Source organism: Corvus cornix, chromosome 2 (assembly GCF_000738735.6).
Source record: "Corvus cornix cornix isolate S_Up_H32 chromosome 2, ASM73873v5, whole genome shotgun sequence".
In the NCBI taxonomy this organism is placed as follows: domain Eukaryota; kingdom Metazoa; phylum Chordata; class Aves; order Passeriformes; family Corvidae; genus Corvus; species Corvus cornix.
In genome coordinates this window covers 14,916,035-14,938,390 of record NC_046333.1, presented here as the reverse complement: position 1 = coordinate 14,938,390, position 22,356 = coordinate 14,916,035, and the positions used below count along the sequence as shown (strand labels likewise).

Sequence of the window (22,356 nt, the reverse complement as noted above, 5' to 3'; positions counted from 1 at the left end):
AAAGTTCCTACCCTTTTCTTTCTATGTATTTCTTTCATGATTATACATTTTATGTATTTTATAGTAACAGAACAGTGAGAAAGCAGGGTTTCTCTAAACATATTGGTGCAAAGCTCTACAGATTATAATTGTACTTTATGCCTACTTCACTTACACACGAAGTAATAATAAATGCTTGACAGATTTATTTAAGCAAGATTTCCAGACCTTACATAGTCCTTTTTCCATTCACTTTCCATGTGCCAATCACTGTCACAGCCTGGCCTCTTTAATGATTGTGTCACTAACTTGTTTGGGGGCCGGGAAGGTTATGAACAGAAAAGGGCTGAAGCAGATGGGGAAGAAGTGACAATCGCATTACTTTGTGAGACTTCGAGAGCAAACACGCTTTTCAAGCAAGGAAAATCAGAGGAAGCATGTTGTGTCATCTCTTTCTGAACCTAGCAAATGAAATCAGAGTTGACTCTGAAACAAGCTCAATGGGAGTGTATCTTCAAAAAGACTTTCCATAGTGAACTGTTCATTTGGAGTATTGGGGGCTTTTGAGATGCAGGTATGGTTTTTCTGGGAAGAACCAAAAGAGAGCTATCAAAATAGATAACTAGAGGTTATATTCCCAAAATGCACATTTGAAAATGTAAATATCTTGTCATTAAAATGGAATTCACTTTTCTAATCTCCTCTAAATTTCTAATTCTGATAGATGCAATGGAAAAAAAATAAACTGGTAACTATTTTCTTAATCTTGCTTTAGAATCTTTGGGCTAACATAGTCTTTGCTCTGCTTTCCAGTTTGTTTAATGAATGACTGTGTTGTTGAAGTTTTATGGAACCTGCATGCGCATTTTAAGTTCTGAGCTGATTTCCTCCTACTGGTGTGATCTTGTCTATTCTTTTGCACACTGTTCACTAGCTCTGCAGTTTAAGAAAACATCAAAAAAAAACCCTCTCCAGATGTGTATGAGGCATATTTGTCACTCTCTTTCATAGCCTTTGTCTCCTTTGGAGAAGGAAAGCTCTGCATTTCAGAAAAAAAAAAAGCATCTTAACTGTATCTAGGAAAATTTTACAAAATTATTATTTTAGAAGAGTAGAAAAGATAACTGTTCCACCGTGGGGACTGGCAAAACAAATTTGGAAATATTTTTAATATGCTTCTTAGGCTCAAATACTTTGCTCATGACAGGCAATGTTTATATTTGAAAAAGTCCCGCATGAAGGTGATTTGTGTGGCAGGAGCATCAGGAATGTCTGCCCTGGGTTAGGACAGCACGGAACAGTCTCTCCCTGGCGCTGAGCGGGCACCAGGGCTGGGAGCTGCAGAGCTGTGCCAAAGCTGATGTGTCCTGCTGAGATGCAGAGTTGATGAGCCTGGTGGGCACATCGCATGTCATCCAGCTTCTGGAAGCTGAACTAATGCCTTCCCCCAACGCTGCAGGTCCTGAGCCCTGACACAGCGTGTTGCATGTTCCCCACATACCCCTTGTTACTAAAGATGTTGCTGTTCACGTGCAGTTGTTTTTACCTTTGGTGGAATAACCCATCTGCAGACAAATTACAGGGGCATTGTTGTTTTCCTTATCTGTTTCTAGTCTATAGTGATAGAGTACAATATTTACATGAAAACATACCTTTGAATGGGATTTGACTGGTTTTTGGAATTGATAATTTCAGAGCTTGTAAGTCCTATTTGGGTTTTTTGGGTTTGTTTTTTCATTTTTTTTTCTTCGTAGGTACAAAATGAAAGTGGAAAGATCGCTCCCCTGTCAACTGCAGTTGCAACATCGATTTCAGCGATGGCCTCTGCCCTTGCTCCACTGTACGGGGACCTGCCCGGGAAGCCAGGGACTGATGGAAGTGTGAGTGCTGCCACGAGGTTCCACCCTGCAGCAGAAAACTTGGACTCATCAGGAAAACGCACTCAGAAGTCAGAACAGTGGCATCCCTCAGTGGAAGGACTAGAAAGCAGAAGAGCATCAAAGAAACATGAAGAAGAAAGAAAGAGGTTTCTAGCGCATGAAGCTAATGAAATTAAAAAGTACAGCTCCTTTGAGGAAGAAACCACACATCCTGTTCCTGAAAAAACAGGAGGCCACCATAAAGAGACAGCATACAGCTTCCTGAGGAAGGGCAGCTTGGAGCTGTTTAGTTCACAAGCACTTTTTCAGCCTCTTGAACAGAAGGAAATTGATACTGGCATGCAAGGTAAATGGGAAGTCAAAAAAGGCCAGTCCTTTGAAGAAAAGATGGATTCGAAAAGTGTTATGAAAAGCAAGACTTGGCAAAGAGGTGTGGTAATTACTTGCTGTTGGTGTGGTCTCATTCAGCAAATGGTGCTTCAAGCTTTATCAAGGATGGTTATGTTTTCTTTTTCTAACACTGCTTAGAAGTAGAGAAATATCTGGGAAGTATTAAGTTTTACAAATATATTGTATTTTTTATTCTTTCAATTTTTTCAGTCTTTAAAGATGGCTCAGTTTTATTCAGATTTATTTCCTTTGAAAGAAGTGGTATTATATGCTGAAGCTAAGATTTATTCTCTCCTTTTTTTGCCCTTGCCCCTGCTCTCCAAAATTCTGAACAAACTAAACTTGCTGCTCTGGGTCAGTTATCTGCCCTTAATTTTTGCCTTGTTGTGCATACATAGTTCTGAATTACCTACGTATGTGCATACATAACTAGTAGTGGATAATTTTCAGATAATTAATTTTGCAAAACTAATATTATTTTCTCCTTAATGTGGTGATGAAATAAAAACCAATAAATTCTCAGAGCAATTACATTTTTATATGCACAGCATAATTTAAACTTAATAAATAAACTTGCCTATCTTTAAATAAAGTACTTTGGAAATAAACAGTGAATTTGGTCATTGCAAAAGTCCTTCTATTCTATTGAATTAGAAGTCCCCCCAAGACAGATGTTGTATTACTTTTCTGTTTTATTTTGATGGGTAACAGGATCACAGTACCCTGTAGCAATAAAAGCATTTTTGTGTTCATCCTGTGAAGTTAATTTATTCTGAATTTAATGGTCTTCACACAGGCATAGAGAGGAAGGTACAGTTCTGCCTGTATTCCTCTAAAGCAGTATCCATTCTATCTAATTGGGCTTTGATGACTGCAGAGGAGATGGAGACTGGGATGTAATAGGAGCAGTCATGTATCAGAGGGGTGTTGTGTTTATAAAATTTCAAAAATAAAAATGAAGATCGCTTATATTTCTTTAAGGATATCTGTAATGGTGCATTTATCTTTCATCAAGGCAGTTTTTCCTGTGGTTTAATTGCTGCTTGAAAAAACAAACCCAAAAGCCCCCAACACACCCCTAGAAAATAATACCTCTATTAAGCTATTAAATGTCTTCCTAGGATGCTATTCAAGCATTAAACTGCTTTACCAAATAGTAAATTTCTTGTTTAAATTTTGTCTGCTTCTCTTCCCCTGCTCTTTGTTCCCTGTCACTTTCATCTGTCTGTTTTCCTGTTGCTGTGATGATGGGAGCAGCAGTTTGTGCCTCTTCCATGTGAAGTTCAGAATTGTGTATTGAACATGATATTCTGTGGCTTCATGTGAACATCAGTCAAATGGCTAGTCCCAGCAGCAAGTAATACTGCACAACTAATCTTTGTACTCTAGCTCAGCCTGAAGTTTTTCCCTGTTAGAATAGTGTATGATGTGAATGTTTAAAACACAGATTTGCTTCTTCAGTGTTAGCAATGTAAAGTGTCTTTGAGAATAGAACTAATTCAGCACTTCTCTTTTGAATGGCAGACCATGCTGAGCCTTCTTCTGAACTCACCAGCACATCAGCCATGAGGACAGTTTCACAAACTGCAGCTGCAGCATCCTGTAGACTGCAGGAGCTCTCTGAACAATTGGAAGGCAAATTTTATAAGAATTCCTGTGAGATGTTTTCCATGGGAGAGAGCAAAGCACAAACAGCTGAGGATGTCCTTGATAATTCCAGCAAAACTATGTCAATTAAGGAAAGGTACTTAAATTTCTCCTTCTTTTTTTTTAGTGATCCCTATAAATACAGTTATTATATTGATGATGGTATAAAAAGAAGCTTTAAAACTGTTTCTGAAAAAGCTAAGTAGTGATTATTAGGCTTTATTGTTACTAACAGTAGAAACATGCAGCTAATCTGCCTGACATGCTTATAAAGCAGATGATGGTGAATGAGAATTACCATTCAAGAGAACATAACAACCTGATTTTGAAAGAGCCACCTGAATAATCAATGAGTATTTCAGAAAATTAAAGTTGTAAAAAATACATGTTCTAATTACCTTTATACTCATATACTCAATATACTTCTCCAGATTCTGCTTTCAGTTACAACAGGTATAATGGGATTCTGGTTTATTTTAGTAACCATTTTTTGTTGGTCTACAGGAGTTCCTTAAATAAGCTGAGTAGAGGAAGTCACAAATAGGGATGATCTTGCCCCCCCTACTTCATGGTTGCCACTTCTCAGAACTTACTGTAGGGATTTTAAAAGGATAGTAAGTTGGACAGGTTTATTGGAGTACTAGAAATACTTTTTCCAACCCAAGATCATTCTGATCTGAAACAAAACGTTAAGTCCTGCACTTGTGCAGAGAGTATGAGTTCAGGGTTGAAGTGCCAATAGCTGCTGTAGTACTTGTAAAAGTTTTTGTAATTTAGTTACAACCTTAGGAGTATAAACTCAGTCCCAAACTGGTAGCAGTCCAGTGAGTAGAATTACGATTATTTGGCCTATTTTTACTTCAGTTTTTCTGCAGTGAAAGCAAAATCAATAAATGAAAATAGCTGCCTGATTAAACTTTCATTGTGTAAAAGTATTCCCTCACTTTCTGAGGGGAGTGTGATATTAGGCATTCTGAACCTTTTTTTTTCTTTTAAACATGATTCCAAAGTTTGCTTCTTAAATGCGTGTGTTTCTAGGAGGCACGTGAGTTATTCTTATCAATAGAGCATTCCCATTCCCTGTCATCCCCCTTACACAAGGTGGTGCAGGGGCAGCTGCAGTAGCTGTGCAGTCTTAGTGCCCTTCTGAAGGATGTACTTACCTTTTTCAGTTTCCTGTTGTTTTGTTTAAAGCAACTTTCATCCCTTCCCCATCCCCCTCCTGTAAATGTAAATTGTCTTGGCAGATAAGGTTTAAGACCAGTAACTTCTGGTTTATAGGCGATAAATGATCTACCATCCCTGATCCTGGTGGGGAGAAAGAGGTAGGAGGGAAGGGAAGATCCAAGTTTTAGCAGCTGTTTCAGTCCTAACTTTAATGCCTCAGCTGAGTTGGTCTGATGAGGAACTGAAGCCTGTCAGTCACACAAATCAGGAATCACTTTTGTTAGGACTCCAAGACTGTCTACTCAGTCCCAGAGCTGACAAAAGAAAATAACTGCTGTCTTGTCAGGAATTTGTATACCCTGATTCCACAAACATCTGTAAATGACTGAGCTGCTATCAAAATGTTTTAGCCTTCCAAAATACCAGAGTAGTCTACTTCTTGTCCCAGAATTAAAAGACTGCAACCAGTAAGTTTCTTTTGCTTGGCTGTAGTCAGTGCCAAGTATTCATAAACATCAAAGAACATTTCTGCTAAAGATTAACTATTACACTTTGATTTTTTTTTTCCCTTTTACATTCACTAACTTCATCTTCCCATCCAGTGGATTTTTCTGGCTGTGTCAGACATTCTTTCACCTTATGGAAGAACAACTTTTCCACACATGCAATTTGTATTTGGGCAGGATGCATGAATTCTGGTCTGGATGAAAGTGATTTTCCACAAAGACTTGCTTTACTGAACTAATATTATCCTTGTAGAGTGAGTGTGTGGCTGGTATTTTCAGAATTACCTATATTATATGGAAGAATGAAAATCATGATTTTTTAAGGAGGAAAGACACCTATACTTTCTTCTCCTCTCCTTGTGCATTTATGGAGACCAAAGGCCATCCTGTCCGCTCTGCTGTAGAAGTCAGGTGCATGCCATGATCACCATTTAAAAAAGCTACAGATGATTAATTTCTGGTGAATGTCTTACCATCATTCTCGCCTTCTCAGGAAAAATCTAGCCTAAACTTAGTTTTCAACCTTTTTTTGATGTATGAATTCCTGAGCAATACTTTCTTATGCAGTCTGGTCCCCACTGTATTGAAGCTATGCACTCTTTTAACAGTCAGCTTCCTTTCTGTAGTTCTGTATTTCATATTGCCCTCCAGGATTTGTGGTTTATCTAAAACAGAACTGGTCAAGTGCAGCCAATGGAGTACACATGAAAACCAAGCCTGTGTCCAGTTTATTCTATCTCAAGGAGAAGACCAGCAGCTAAGATACTAAAATCCTGCCACAGAAGAAAGATGTGCCATTTTGGACATTTTTTGCCAGGATTTTTACCAAGGCCTTTCATGCAACTCTCTTTGTTTAAGCAAAACCATTGTTCAGATCTTGTTTCTGTTCCCCTTTAGTATTCACTACCCAGCATTTAGCCTTCAGCTCTGAAAGCTTTTGCCTTGAGGCCACCCTGACACCTCTGGGGTGATGCTCATTCTATCTTGATGTCACTGATCTCAGTAGCAAGTGAAAGAAGGATGCAGAGCAAGCTGTCAAAGATGGGCAAACGTACTAAAAGCTTTTTTCTTTCAAGAAAAGAGTAAAACTTATTTTCTTCAGATTGGAAAAGGAACTTTTAGAGGCAAAAGCAGTATGACTAAACTGTAAAAGTGATTACTGAATGATTATTCATTATTTATAAAAGCCGAAAACTAGAGGTATGCAATGAAACTAGTAAGCAGCAGACCTTAAACAAATCTAAGGGTTAGACCTAATATTTGCCTTGTTTTCTAAGACTTTCCAATGAATCAACTGCTGTCTACTGCTGAGCTGGTGGGCTTGCTTTTAGGAACCAGTTCAGTAGTTCTTGCATCTTTATTCATACAAAAGGGTGTCCTCCATAAAGTTGTTGCTGAGTCAGGGAAGTCTGACTTTATTGCCACTTCCATTGTCCGAAAGAAATGCGTGGCTTTAGGTTTTACCCAGCAGTGAAGTTTTTATTGGCATAAAGAGCATACATATTTCTTTAAAGTGGTGATTTCATTGCTCAAAACAGACAAATGTGTGTTCTCACTTGTAGGAGTGAGTTGTTCCATTGCACATACCAGTGAAGATCGGAGGGCTGGTATGAATCCATCCTTATGGCAGAGAAGAAAACAAAGTCTCCAAAGACACAGAAGTATTCTCAGAGTTACAGATTTTTCTCTCCGTGATCAAGCAGGCTGTTTGGGTCAAAGGTCTAGGGCAAATACCCTGCAGTAATGTTAGCTTAAAAAAAACCCCAACTTTTTTCCCCTGCCTGCTATGCTGAGCAGCTGTAGACAATTTTAAAAACAAACCCAACTTGGACCAAAGCTGACCAATATGCCTTCCAGCTTCAATTATCACAGATCATTTCTAAGCAAAACTGACTTGAGAGAACATAGCTACTGAAGATAATTCATTGCATGGTGGCAATTCAGTCCCATCTTGGTCTCCTCCACAGTTTCACACATGCATGGATGCACTCCAGAAGATTAGTTCTGGGCAGTGAAATCTTGTGTCCTTTCTGGAAACAATGACCATGACCTCAGCTCCTTATTGTGAGTCCTTCTCACCCCTCCTCATCCCGTGCTGTGAGGTATGAAGCAACCAGGCAATGTGAAGCCTGCCAGCACTGCCTGCCTGGGCAGGAAGAGAGGAAATAACTGCTTTCTTGAATACTAACATTCTTACTGCCATTGTATTCTGTAGATTTACTGTTTTCTGCATTCTTAGTTTTTCTCAAATGACTGCCTTAGGCCCAATTGATCATCCCCAAATAGGTCAGTAGCATGGTTGCACCCCCTTGATTTTTGCAAGAAGCAGCTGCCTGAAACTTGGCTTCTGGCTAGACCTCTTTGGTTCTACCCTTTCCTTCTCCTCAGAGTTTTCAGACAAGACTTGCTGTGAGGGTGACAGTAATCACATGTCTGAAAAATAATTTCCGTATCTTGTGGTCAGAGTAGGTTTAACTACTGAACCTGTTCAAATATTAATAGGGTTAAGGGTTTTGTATAATTCTTACTGAAATGCTGTAGATTTGAGAAAGGTATGTAGTAAGGCTTAATTCAACTAAAATAAAAATTATTTAGTAGATCAATGCAACTGCTTGCATAGGTGCTGCAGATACACATTTTATGGATTACTAAGAGTGATTTTTGAAGGGCAGAAAACTCATACAAATATTCATTTCTGAAGAAGGTGAACTGAAGATCATCATGCCTGTATAGACCTCCTGTTCCTGACTGACTTTCCCTATCCCCAAAACTAGTCACCTCAGGGTTTGTATGGACAATTCTAGCAAAGTGAATCTACATGTTTTCCCCACTGAAGCCAGTCAGTGTCCCTTTGTGCTATAGTCAGAATTTTGCTCAAGATTAGGAAACAGCGCTTTGAAAAGATCCCACTTACTGAAATGAATGGTAATCCACACTTTACATATAAGACCTCCTTTAAACAAGTTGAGTCTTGCTGATAAATTTCACAACTGTAGGGTAGTTAGCACCAAGTTATTAGTGCATTGGTGCTGCTGATTTGTGTCACAGCAATGCCTGGGCTAAGTGATCCCAGGGAGTCTGATAAGTAACCTCAGCCCCTGGAGTTGTAGTGAAAGCAGTAACTGCAGAGTTGTCCTTTGATGTGCCTGATGAGACATAATTGGTGTGTGCCTGCTGAACAGACCTCTTTCTTCTTGGGCTTTAAAGAAAATAATTTTTAAATTATTTTTTAATTAGTACAATGAAGACCAAAGGTAGGATACATATTCTTAACTTCGGATATCTACAGGATAAGTATCCATAGCCAAGGTAGTCACTTGCTGTGCCTTAGCAACAGAATGGAGGGGAAAAAAGCAGTTATTAATCTAACCTTTTTATACATCTACTTTAGGATAATCTGCGTTGTACCTTGGTCTCCCTTGACTGTATTGGCAATTTCCACTGGTTATACAAATTAGCTGGAGTGTCTGTTTCAGGTCTAGATGTCTGTGTTTTGACAGATGATTCCCATTCAACATGTGCAGTTAAGGATTGATGTTCGTTTGTGAGCCTTGTGTATGTGTATGAAATGTAAATAACTGTAGTTAATGCTAGAAAACGTAATTTCAAATTATCTTGAATGCAGCATTAGTGAAACAATAGGGTTATCTTTTGAGGATAATGGGAAGTACAGTGTTTAAAGCTACCTAACGGCATGCTTTTCCTTGTAGGTTGGCATTGCTAAAGAAGAGTGGTGAAGAAGATTGGAAGAGCAGGCTCAGCAAAAAGCAGGAGTATGCAAAAGTGCCTGTCGCTGATCGTAGTGCGCAGATGCAGGAAGTTGAGCAGCTGTTGAAGAAGGTATCTCTGTCCCTGTTTGGAAAAAACACCTTGCTTGGAATACTTTTGCTTTTTGAAGATGCATCCAACTGGACAGGCTTGCCTAATATTAGCTGCTAGCTCTTGCTACTCCTCTTGTTGTCAGGCTTGTTTAAAAAACAATTCTCCCAATGTAAGAGATTATTTAATGAGAATGTCTTCACTGTCTTGGGACGTGTATTACCCGTTGCAGTGTCTTCACATCAGGAGATCATGAACTAGTGAGTGGGTCTGTAAGGCTTCTGCAGCATTTCAAGGTATTATTTAAGCCCTTCCTCCCCCCGCCCCGTCCTCTTTCCATGCCCTCACACTGAAATTGCCTTAAGACTTAGTCCAGATGTTTTCTTAGGTATGGGTGAGTTTGTAAAAATGTCACATTCCTAACACTGTGTTATCTCTGTGCATATATATATATATATATGGGTTTTGACCAGTAATTTTGGATCCTAGAGCCACTGAGCTAATGCAGGTACTAGAGCATTCATGAGCCATTTGGCTTTTGGTTGTCTTGCATGATCTTTGCTGTTCGTGAATAGCCAAAACTGTCAGGACCAAGATTTTATCTGTGTTATAACAGATAGTGAATAGAGAGGGAGATGGGTAGAAAGGTGTAGAGGAAAGAGAGATCCACATTGTTAGCACACTCTGGTTATGTCAATACATGAGTATGTTATGTTGTCCAGCAGGAGTGGATCTGTAAATCGGAATAATTACTGCTGAGGACCTGCTGTCTGTGCCATACTTGCTTGTTTTGGTTCAGTGAAATTTTGTTTCAGGCTAAATTTGGCTTGGTCCTGTGGCCTGACTGCCTTTAGCAGCAGTGGTGTTATATGAAAATCTTGGAGTGCACTTCAGGGCTTCAGTTTCATCCAAAAGTCTGTGCATTCTGCCTTGTGAACCAAAGTGCAGAAAGTGAGGATGACTGGGAGATTTGCTTCAAAATGGACTGACTGCTGGCTCAAAGTAAAGGACCAATGTAGACTTGTTTCCCTTCTCAGTCAGATAAAATAGGATGTCTCAAAAGCCTTTAATTTCTGAAGGAGTACTTCACAGAGGACAAGTGAAAATGAAATTTGTGTTCCAAAATTTACTAGTGGGGAGGGTAATCTTTGGATCCAATTATTTAGTTGTAAAAATGCTGCTTCCATTAAGTAGTATAGGCAAACAGTAACAAAAAGTCTCCTTTTCCATTAGTGTATAACAAGTAAGGACACAGTCTGTCATTATTGAGGATAAATCTGTGCCTGAACATGTGAGTCATCAATCGTCATATTAACTGGACAGAAAAGAATAAAGATGATTTTTGCAGTTCGGTTTATGGAGTTTGTTCTGGTTTTGCCCTGTGGACTTGTTCAAAAATCCAGCTGCTAGTTTGAAAGATGTCCTAAAGCAAAAATAGTTTCAGGGAGGAAAACAAAATTGTGGTCACATTTTTAACAGGCTAGTCTCCAAAATGACAACTGTTGAGATCAGATAACAAATGTACTCCAGCTAAAGACAATGGGGTTGAGAAAAAGCTTTAAACAGCTGCCAAGACTTAAGCAGAGACAAACCCTTTGTTCTCTCTTCTCACCCCTCAGCACCCATATCCTCCCTGCTGCGTTACCATGTGCAGCAACTTCTCTCAGCATAGCAGAGTCAGGCTTTTGAGGGATACACGCTTTGAAGTGACAGTGCTAGCAGTGGGAGTTTCTGTGGCACTGGGTCACCCACTTTGATAGTTCATATAGCTCTTGGCTATTTAGACCCTAAATCAAAGGATTTCTATGTCTGCCCATGGATGAAAACGTGGGTGTGTAAGATACACAATTTCATGATCTATATTGATATTTGGGATGCTGATTCATTATGTGATACATGAGAAATAATGTAAACCTTTACTAAAGTGACCACACTACTTACAAGATGCCATGTCAGCTGCCCTTAAATCTAGTAATGCTGGTTTTGATAATTAATCGGTGTGATGGCTGTTATCCTTTGAGGACCATGAAGCACTGTGCTACTGAAGTCTGTTTGTAGAACTTTGAGACTAAGTGTACTTGAGAATCTTAAGTATTTTCTGTTGCTGGATTGCAATAAAAATGCAGGAATTGTATTGATTACTGAATTTTGAGCTAGTTAGACAATTTTCACACATGGCAGTCATGTATCACCAGCAAGGGTGTGTAAACTACTGTCATGCCCTGCTGGTTCAAAATAATGCCTGATGGTTTTAGTTGCAGTATGGTGCTCCTATTAATGTAGTCAGACACCTTTTCAGGGTCTGTGTGTCTCTCTCTCTTAAAAGGTTATCTAACTTGTTCTGGAGATTTGATTATTGAAGCATAGCTGTATAAATGAAAAGTTATTGGAGTACATTTAGATTTCATGGAAACAACAAAAGTGGAAAGAAGTCTTAAAAATATAGTTACATTAAATAGTGCTCTTTGATCACTTCTAGTCAAAATGCTTCTGTGTGGTGTCTGCATGGTGAGATACTTATCCAAATGTGTTACAGTCATTTGTATGTAGACTAAACTGTAGAAAAACACCATAAAATTCATGGAAAAGCTGACAGAGCAATGTCAAATAGGGGGGAAAAAAAAGAGACTAAGGAATTAACTCAAGGAGATACAGATGAGGGGGGAAGTTGAGATTTACTTGGAGGTCCAGCATCTGTTTTGATGATTGCTGCACAATCATCAAAATTTTTTTGGAAGCTGTGAGACTTCTTGAATTATTTATATATATGGTAAAACATACTTGGACAATTCAAAGAATAGCTCTAACATCAGGGGAACAAATGTACACTGATGAATGTCTTACTGGAAAAAAAAAACCCCTTTTATTTGGAAAAAATCTTTTGGATTTAGTATCTTTGTTTTCATTGTTTTAGCTGGATGGAACACTTCCAGTTTGTTGGATTTCTTCATGAGTAGAATAATTAATTAACTCAAGATCTTTCCATAATATCAAAATAGGAAGATTTACTGGAATAAAAATTTCTATTTTATAGTGAACCATTTTTAACAGAGTCCCTGATTAATGTGATTACCAGCTGCATTGCAGTTGCATTAAGGCAGTGACTGACATTTGAAACACTTAATTCTTACATTAAGTTTAAATTGGAGCTCAGCACTGGTGTTAAAGGCTAGGGCTGAACAGTCATTTCAAAATTACTCAGAGATGAAGTGTGTAAAAATCTGAGAGAGGGTAAGTCCTTGTAAAGTGACTTTTTGGCAAAATATTAGTCTTTTGCTGTGGAAACAGTTTTATCCATTTCATATATGGCATCCACCAAGTGCTTGTATCACATTTTCATCAAAGCTGAAACTAATTCTTAGGCTTCATTTTGAGCCACTCTAATAAGCTGCATTTATCCATCCTCTGTGCCATGTTCCACACTTGCTTTAACCTACAGAAAGGGAGAAGAATTAAAGATGATAAAGCCATGTCTAATCAGCTTTGGGTAAGCCCAGCTCTGGGGCAGGGTTTATTTGTAAGCTGTGTTTAGAATGGTGAACTCACCTTCACTGAGTACTTTGGGCTTAGCAAATCGCTCCAGATGGCTTTTGAGTCTCCCAGTTTCAGCAAGCATTCTTTCCTTTAATCCAGAAAATAGATGATTTGCTGTTTAGTAAAAATTAAACTTGCAGCAGAATTATTCACATTGTGGTTGACATGGTTCATCAGTTTAATGGGGCATGAAAACAGAGACATACAAAAATTATCAGCATATGAAAAGTGTATCTTCCAGCTGTGCTGTTGTGTTCTGTGTTGGATTGTAGTGATATTGTTACTAACTTGGATAATTCTTGCATGGAATGGCTTTGGTAAACATGCTGTTATATTATGACAACATTTTTGATCTCTGCTTTCCAGTAGGGAAAACATTTCTAGAAGATTAAAAGATTTAGTAAGAAATAAGGCAAAGAGAAGTTATTTCTCCCCCATTTCCATTTCTGGTAGTCCAGTTCTTTTCTAATTCCTTTGCTTTGCTTCTGTCCTTGTCATAGGAACCTGTATATGCTTCCACTTACTCTCCTGTTATACCTGCTCTCCATAAATTTCATCCTTTTCTACCTATTAAACAGGTGAGCAAAAGTCTGCACAATTTAAATGCTCAACAATTTCAAGTAAGCACAATTTAACAGTGTTCTTTAATTTAGGAAATTAATAATCCTCTTAACTGATTAACCAACTTAGTAAATGTGGCTTTGAAGAAACAATGCTATGCCACTATGCTGTGTACTCTACTTCAATATACATTCTGCTACTGTTTCTCTTATTTTCTAAAAATTCTATACCTGTGTTGGAGTGTACAGGTGAGAAAGTAAATGAAGGAAACATTATTGCATTCATTATAATACTGAAAATTCATTAAAATACTGAAAACTTGTAAGTTGCTTAAAGGGTGTATAAAAGGAGTAGTATGTAACTACACAGCATTTATTTTAGAATAAAATGCTGTGTACCCTGACTTCCCTGTAAGTAATGTGCATATACAATGCAAGACATAACATCATCTAATTTATTGACTGTAAAAAACCTGCTTTTGTTCAGAGATGACTTTCCTATAGCACTTTTCCCTAGTCCCTGTGTAAAGGATTTTTGCCTTGGCACGTCCTGCTTCTATTCTCTGACTGCCCATCTTCCTGCTTCTCTCTCTTTCTTCCTTTAAGGTCTGTAGTACTAGTTTGAAAGAATCAAGTTCTCTGATTTCTGATGACCGTCATCCTTGGAGATGGAAGGTGAAATGCTGTATAAACTTCCTATTTAATTTTTGGAGGGAGGAGTGAGACAGAAAATTACACTGAGATCGATGATGCACATTCCCAAAGCAACTTGTGGCAGTGGAATTAACTTTGTGTTTGCTTGGGAGTAGAGTTCTGCTGCTGTTCCAGTAAATGTTAGAGAAGTTTCATGTGAAGTGTTCCTCAACATCATGTCTGTAGCTCTGCAATTCCATCATAGACAATTTGAAGAACTTACTTATGAGGAATTAACAGATAATGATAAATATAAACTTTCTACAGCCAGAGCAACATAACAAAGTTGTCTTTGAGCAGTAGAATAATAGACCTTAATGTGAGCAAACTATACCTGGTTCACATGGTCAGAGGTAAAAAATGCAAAGGCAGAACTGGGGAAAGAAACAAGCTGCAGAAAACCACGAGGGAACAAGGAGAGCTCAGTGGAAGGCCTCAACAGATATATGCAAACCTAATTGTACTGTATTACACCTCCTTGTCCTTTGCCTCTGAGCTCACACCTGTGGTTGTAGTGTTACAAGGAATCCATTGGGTTCTTCATTCCCACAGTCTGTGTTGCATGCAGGGAGCTCTCTGACCAGCATGGGTAATGGCAGTGAATTCAAGGAGCAGGTACTCGCTGCTGGGTTGAGGATGATGAATATGGAAGAGTCTACTGGATATATTATAAACATTTAGGCAACTGATATTTACCATTTTCATGTTCACTTTCATAGCTGTTTTTGGGGATGATCTTTTACTATGAGTTTTTTTAATTAAACATTAAATGTTGGACTGATAACTGAAATGTGTTAGTGTTACCTCTTCTCTATAATTCTGGATTTAATAAAGCTTATTTACTTCAAATCACCTATTAGTTTTGTTGTGACAGAGTTCACCAGCTTTATGTATCTAGAAGATAAACATATAGTCTATCTTAATAATGACCCTCCAGTAATGACAGGAGGGACAGGAGTAATGACAGCTTTAATGAGCTGTTCATTCCATCTGTCTTAAAAGGAAAACAGAAATCAAAGTATTCATCTTTCCATTGACTGTGGTGAGCTACATCCTGCTCTCTTAGCAAGCTGCTTCCTTCTAGCACAGTGTCAAGGTACATGCAGACTTGTTAGGGGTTTTTTTCTGGGACAGTTAATCACTTTGTTATTGCACCAAATATGAGTTGAGTGTGTTCTGTTTTGCTCAAACCACTTTTGGACAGAAAGGCATATGTTTGCATTGGAGTTTTCTCTCCACGTTCTCTTATAACAAGGCCCATATAAAGTTGCAGAGGAAACAATGCAGAGACTTTTTACCATACTTGAACAACTGTTGGATTCTCCTTATGCTTTTTTTTTGTCTTAGGAGCTTAAACTAGAAAAGTTACTTGTATTAAAAAAAACCAAATAGATTCTTTTTGAATCCTTTTATGTCATTTATAGCATTGGTTTTAAATAGAATCCTCTTTTGAAAAGTACATTATTTTTTGGTGTTCATTCTTGGTTCGGACTCCCCCAGGTAGGGGCAGTCTTGATCTTCTATATAGAAAACCATGAATTATCTTGTTTCTTATAGTTAAAAAAAAAAACAACCAAACAAAAACAAACCCCACCACACAAAAAACAAACAGCACACCAGCATGCTAACAGAGCACTCTTTCTCAGTTCTTGTGACCTAAAGGGGACACTGCTTGGACTGGAAAATTGTAGGGTACAAGATGGAGCATTGCCTATATGTGGCCTCTTCCTTAGAATGAGCAGGGGAGTGCCTGGCATAACCTCAAGAAATGTGTTGCAGTGCTAGAAAAGATCAATATCATCATCCAGCCTAGCCAAGCAGTGGGAGGAAAGTAATCCCTGTTTCTGACTGTTCTTGTACTGAGTCTATAAATCCTTCTCAGACTAAAAATGGCTTCTTTTAGAAAAACACACAGTCTTAATTCTAAACTGTCAGCATACAGAAAACTCTCAGCGATATTAAGTAATTTTTCACTTGTAAATATTCTTGCTGTGTAAAGTGTAACTCTTAACCCTTTCTCCAGTGAAAATACATACTGACCTGATTTAATCTGAGGTAGATTTTTTTAAAAAAATATTTCAGCCCTTTCCTGAAACCTTTCAAAATTGTCAGCATCCTGGGTAGAAGCATGGAGTCTGGAAATGGACAGGCTATTCCTGTGCAGACTATCTGTTCAGAACAACTTTCCATGGCAGTTTTTGTCTCCTTTTTTTGTCTTCCTAATTGGCTGGGGTTTTTTGTTTCCCTTTTCAAATAACATTTCTCTTAAAATCATGGTTTACCAGACTTTTCTGATATCCCTTTTTTTCCCCCAACCATCTATGTGATTATCTCTTCTATATCTTCACCATTCTTCTGTATGTTGGTGTCATCATGAGGGACTTCTCAGGGGATGAGACTACATCCTTTGTTTTCCACGTTAATGAAAATATTTTGATCAAATTTGGGATGAGTCACATCATTGCATGGTTCTTTTCTGTTCAGAAATAATTTTTCAGTCAGTTAACCAGTTTACAGCCTGTAAGCTGGACTGATATTTTTATATTGCTCAAAAAAAACTGCCTCAGAATGTCATCAGTGATTAACTCAAATATATTAAAGAAATCAGAGGTAACTGTATTAATATATTTAATCATACTTGAGCTCATCAAACTTACCATTTTGATTAAACCTGTTTTCCATAATGCCATGTGGAATGGCATTAATTACGTGCCTGTGATTTGATTCTTCATTGATTGTCTTTGCAGCAGCCTTTCCATGGGTGTCTGGAACAACCCACAGCTTGTGTGACTTGTTCCTACATGCTTTAGCTTTACTTCTAAATATTGTCCACATCTGAGCTTTTATCCTCAACATTTTCCCATTTTCAAAGGCTTTTTTAAAATTCACGCTTGTGTTTTGGGGCATCTTTTCCAGATATTTTGTCTGAGATATCAATGAACACATCCATGTATTGTCCACAATAATTTAGAATATTTCATTGAAAGTAACCACCTTTTTGATGAAAAAAAATGCATTGGAACTGTTTCACTCCTAAGTTCTTATGTATTATTTTTATTTATTCTTGATCTACTAATTCTTGGTTTGACTATTTAACAGTTGCAAATTTGAGATTGTTCTTTCATATCATAATTTGGCTTTTTTTAATTTAAAAATAAAATTTGCACTTAGAAGCTTCTTGAGCTTTAACTTTCTTGACGTATTTTCTCCCAGCTAGAATGTGCTTTGACCAGTTAATTCCTCCACAAATGCTATATGTGGCAATTCTGAAAGCTTTCTAAACTGTTCCCAACTGGCAGGTGGATTTTTTCTGAAATTTCTTTTGACAGTTGCATTGGCTCATGTTAACTTTCTAGCTATAGAAAATTACTCTTTAGTTAATCATGGTATATACTTCTGGTTTTCATCAGGACCATTAAGGGAAATGAAATTGGTTGGGAATTGCTTGGTGTCTATTTAGTTTATAATTTTTTATTTCATTTGTTCACTAATAGATTAAGGTAGGAGTCTTCATGCATTAGGAAGATATTTACTATGGAATTGCTCCAAAGTCACATATGCATCCAGTCTGATTTTTTTTTTTTTTTTGTCAGGAACTCCAAAAATATTTTGCCCAATGGAACAGATTGAAATCTTCCATTCAAAAAAAAAAAAAAAAAGTTTCTTTCTCCTGTCAGACAGCTGTTTTCTTTTATCCTTTGGCACAACTCCAGAATTACTGACAGTCTTTTTTGCAACTCATGTGTGTAGTGATTAACACACATACTTTCCATGTCTGCATCTTCAGAATTTTCAGTAGTTCTATAGACCCTGAAGCTTCAGGTATTCGCTGGAGACAAAATCCAAAATTAAGATCCCTGTAAGTTTAAAAAAACAAAACCAAATCCATATGATTTTACTTCATTCTGCCTCTCCCTCATTTCCCTCATATTGTAATGGAAGTCAGCATCCTTACTAAGTTAAAAGTACTTGTTTTGTGTATGAAATTTTACTTGTGGCTTCATTAGGTATTTATTAATTTCCTGCCCAGGTCTTGTTGTGATTTTTTCTGCCAACTTTTCATCCCAGTGGTGGCTGTGCTGACACTGGAATGGGTAGAGACTGGAAGAAATGAAAGAGACTTCTTCAGTGTTTCTCTTTAAAGCATTCAGAGGCTTTGACAGATGAGGAAATGATACTGAATACACTTGCATGTTGTTATTTCTGTTGAACATTTTGGAGTTCTAGGGAAAAATCAGAGTTTTTAATCTTGATCATCATGGCTTGCAGTCATATTGTCTGGCTGCCCAGCTCTCTTTCCTGATAAATTGAGAGGAAGTGTTACTGCAGAAGGCTGCAGAAATATATGGAACAAGAGGGAAGGAGTGGAGGGCTCTCATAGCCCTAGTCCTTGTACAAACCATTTCTTGGCTTGTCTTCACTCTTCTGGCTGATGTCTACTGATCCTGGTAAATGCTGAAAGCTACAAAGTCTCTGTATTAGTGTGTCCCCTGCAGTCACAATAGTTTTATATAAAATGACTTATTTATGTAATCTGATTGATTTTTAAGAAAACAAAAAATATCTTCCTTGTATCTTGAAAGGAGAAAAATGTTAATGTTCACGAGCTTTTGTATACTTTTGCATTTCCTGTCTGGTTCCATGAGCTAGATCTGTATTAGAGCTTGAGATTTTCTTTTTATTTTTTTTTCAATTCTAGCAGCTAGGTTGTGAAGAAAAATGATGAATAGCATGCAACTTGGAAGTAATTCTACAGTTAACAGTCCCATGCACTAAAAATACTTCTATGTTTTATTTCTGTGCAGTATAATCCCTGAAATGTTGATACTTTTCAAAGATAAGTATATTAAAGTAATAGTCCTTTGGCCTGACCTAGCTACAGCAGAGTATGTAAATTCAGTTTCTTTCCTACTTAGTGTACCATCATCAATCCTCCTGTGTGAGAAGGGCACTAAGATAGTGCACCTTCTGCTTCTAATCACTCCAGCTGTTGGCTGCCAACCTCTAAAGCAAGAAAGGAAAGCTAAGGGTGACCTAGGGGAAAAAAAAAAAAAGAGGGGGTAGTAGAGATGATCACAGTCATTGGAAAAATATTTAGTGGAGCAAGCTGACTTAAGAACTAAAGTCAGCAGCCTCTGGAGAGGCTGCTTATCATGCCTGGAGAACTGAGTTACTGTAAAAGACTGATTAGGAATCATCCACTGAAGTTACACCACTTCATTGTTATTTTCTGTGCCACCTGCAGATTTGCACACTTAAAAACATCTGCTCATAGTCAGTAGTGATCTCACTTGTGTAGCAAGTCATGCTTCAAAAGAACAAGGTCTGGAAAATGATTTCATACACAGAGTGAATGGTTTGCTTTGCATAGAGGAGTGCCATCTGCCCTGGCTGGTAGTCTCAAGAAAAGGTCAAAGAGCACAGAGCAAACCCTTGCACTCACAGTGTAATGGGGCAGCAAGACAATGAAGCATCTCAGGGTCACTAAGCTGTGTCTGACTTCACTTCAGTAACTTGGTCTCCTGCTCCCTTCCCTCTGCATCTGGCAGTTGAAATGTTCAGCCAATCTTTAGCTATGTCCTTTTTTTAAGCAGGTTTTTTTTTTAAACAACTCGTTCTCTATTTCCTCCAAAAAGCAAAGAATGGCAGATAACCACGAGAGCCAAATGACCATTGAAGAGAGGAAACACCTGATTACAGCTCGAGAAGAAGCCTGGAAGTCCAAGGGTAAAGGAGCAGCCAATGACTCCACACAGTTCACTGTAGCTGGCCGAATGGTAAAAAAAGGTCAGTGATGAAATCATCCCAATATAAGTAAGACACCTCTTATCTGTCTAGTCAAAATAAAGTCCCACTAAAGCTATGCAGAAACAGCATCTGTATTTAGCAAGAGGAGGACTGTTTATCTTCGACGGAATATCATGTCATGAGTTGTTCACTTCAGTTTCTTTTGGGTGTGGCATTGATCCATTTTGTTCTGCACTGTGGCACTGCCATCCACTTATTATTGGGTTCTGTCTGACTGGTGGAAATCTATCACTTGAACATGTGTTTGGGATATATGTTTTGGTTTTCCCTCTAATACAACTCACAGGGCATAGCTGGATTATTCTTTTTTATTTATCCTTCCTTTGAAAACCCAGCTGCACTGTCTAGAGGATAGTTGTGAAATCTAGTTGTTTCTGTTGCTGGCTTTTCCTCCACTCCTAGGATCACTGGGAATATTTAGCAAACAAGTATTGTTTTTATGGATGCTGTCTTGGACAACAGCTTGAAAGTGTTATGTTTGGCTGAAGGTTCCCTGGTTCTGCATAAAACCACAGAGTAGAAATGACGAGGGAGCAATGTTGACTTTTCTGGGATCTCTTGAATTCAGTCACTGTTTCCAGATCTAGTCATTTTTCTAAAGTGGACAGGAGTCTCTGAAGGCTGTACATGGTAGAAATGCAGCTGTTCACACAGCATGCCTGGGAAGATGATAGCTTTGGGAAGAAGGCACCTAAACTGATCTTTTGTGCTTAATGAATACTAGACTTTGGGCTGTTACAAGAACTTGGTTATTAAACACAACAACAATGAACCTTGAGTTAAATGACAGCCATTTAAAAAAATATCATTATAGGGAGAGGGCAATATTGCAACAGGAGTAACTGCTTGCAATCCAAGCCACAATCTGTTGGCAAAAGCTGAACAGTATTAGGAATTACATCTATTAGTAACATATTTTAGCTGCTGCTTACATTTTACATTGTTTTGCTGCTAGAAATGTCAGTGGTCACTATTTAAAGAGTAAACTATTTTGGAGGATTACCAAGAAAAACTGTTTAGTTATCCACAGACTTGCTTTTTGAGATTGTTTTTTTGTTTTGTTTTGTTGGTATTTTTTTATAAATAGATTGGTCTTTGAGAAGGAAAGGAAGGTGGTAGCATTTGCTCTTCTTAATTAAAAAACTTATATTGAAAGGATCTCTTTAGGTGCTATGATCATGCTTTTGAAGAAGCAAGGTAATGCAATGAGAGTGAAATCAATAAAAGTAATCTAAGTGGGATTTTAGTTAGATGTGTACTGGTTTTATATCCTGAAAGAATAAATTACCATTATGAGTTTTTGATTTAAGAGATTGTGAGAAAGCAATGCAAAATAAAATCCTTGTTATGTGCATGTGCACAGATGCTGTATTTTAATTGCTTGTTATGGCTGAAAATTATTCAGTCCTAATTGGAAGGTGATCCTTTTCTAAGCAGTTCTCAGTGTGGTCTTGTGGATTATGTCCTGGTAGAGCTGCTTAAGAGCTGTGTCCTCTTGAGTATGTCTTGAAGAAGGCTTTACCCATTGGCTTGAAACCTGCTGGAATTTCGAGTCTCTTATCTAACAGGGGAAAAAAATTGGTTGTGGAAAAGATACCTAGTTATATTGCAAATCTATCTTGGTGTTTGACAATTATGACAATTATGTTGCTAGGACTTGCAGTAAAGATAGTGGAAACATGGTTAGTATATGTTCTCCCAGCACAATATTGCTTTAACCTGATCAAAATAACTAAGGGCTTAAACTTACATGGCTCAGTAATTAGTAAACTGGCTAAGTGAAAATAGATAATAGAGAAGAATGTCTGTTTCCCCATTTACTGAAAGTCTAGGCTGCAAAAGTTAATGGGTACAATTCTTTGCCTCAGTTTGCCTTTCTCCCTAAAACCCATGACTCCTATGGAGTGCATTTCTCTTACTAGAGGAGTGTAGATTCATATGAAAAGAACAAAACAAAAATCATCTTTATTTTATCCACTGGGTCCAGAATGAATTCCTTTATGATAGTTACTGAAAAGGATGGAGGAGAGTACAACAAAAGGCAGGAGTAGTGCTTGATACGGTGGGGATTCTAACTTCCATTTCTACTTCAGTTTCTATGTGTTCTTAAAAACCCAGCAGGGCCCAGGAATTACTGTGAAATCCAGGGACAGCATTCACAAGTCAGATGCATCCTGCTTATGTGTATTAATAGAGATGTGCTTAAATTTTAAAAAGGGAGTAAGAGGGTAGTGGAGGTGAAGGTGCCTATCAAGATCTTGGTGGCTTCCCTGCTAACCATATCTTTCTGTTCAGAACACTTCCATATTTTTAAAATGTAGCGTGTGGTACAGCTGGAGCCCAAAATATAGACCAAGTGAACTGCTGCTACCT

General features: G+C 37.9%; 1 protein-coding gene across 19 annotated transcripts in view; it reads left to right on the top strand.

Moving 5' to 3' along the window:
• Positions 1-22,356, top strand: part of SVIL (supervillin) — a 134,307-nt gene that overhangs the window by 94,904 nt on the left and 17,047 nt on the right. For 11 of the 19 annotated variants that reach the window (XM_039548310.1, XM_039548311.1, XM_019283177.2 and 8 more), the window contains 7 exons: positions 704-727; positions 1,734-2,205; positions 3,774-3,993; positions 9,280-9,409; positions 13,423-13,500; positions 14,089-14,157; positions 19,812-19,962. In XM_039548310.1, coding sequence (XP_039404244.1) covers positions 704-727; positions 1,734-2,205; positions 3,774-3,993; positions 9,280-9,409; positions 13,423-13,500; positions 14,089-14,157; positions 19,812-19,962 — 1,144 coding nt within the window. Of the gene's footprint in view, positions 1-703; positions 728-1,733; positions 2,290-3,773; positions 3,994-9,279; positions 9,410-13,422; positions 13,501-14,088; positions 14,158-19,811; positions 19,963-22,356 lie in introns of all 19 variants that reach the window. The other 8 variants (XM_019283179.2, XM_019283174.2, XM_019283180.2 and 5 more) reach the window with 5 other exon arrangements.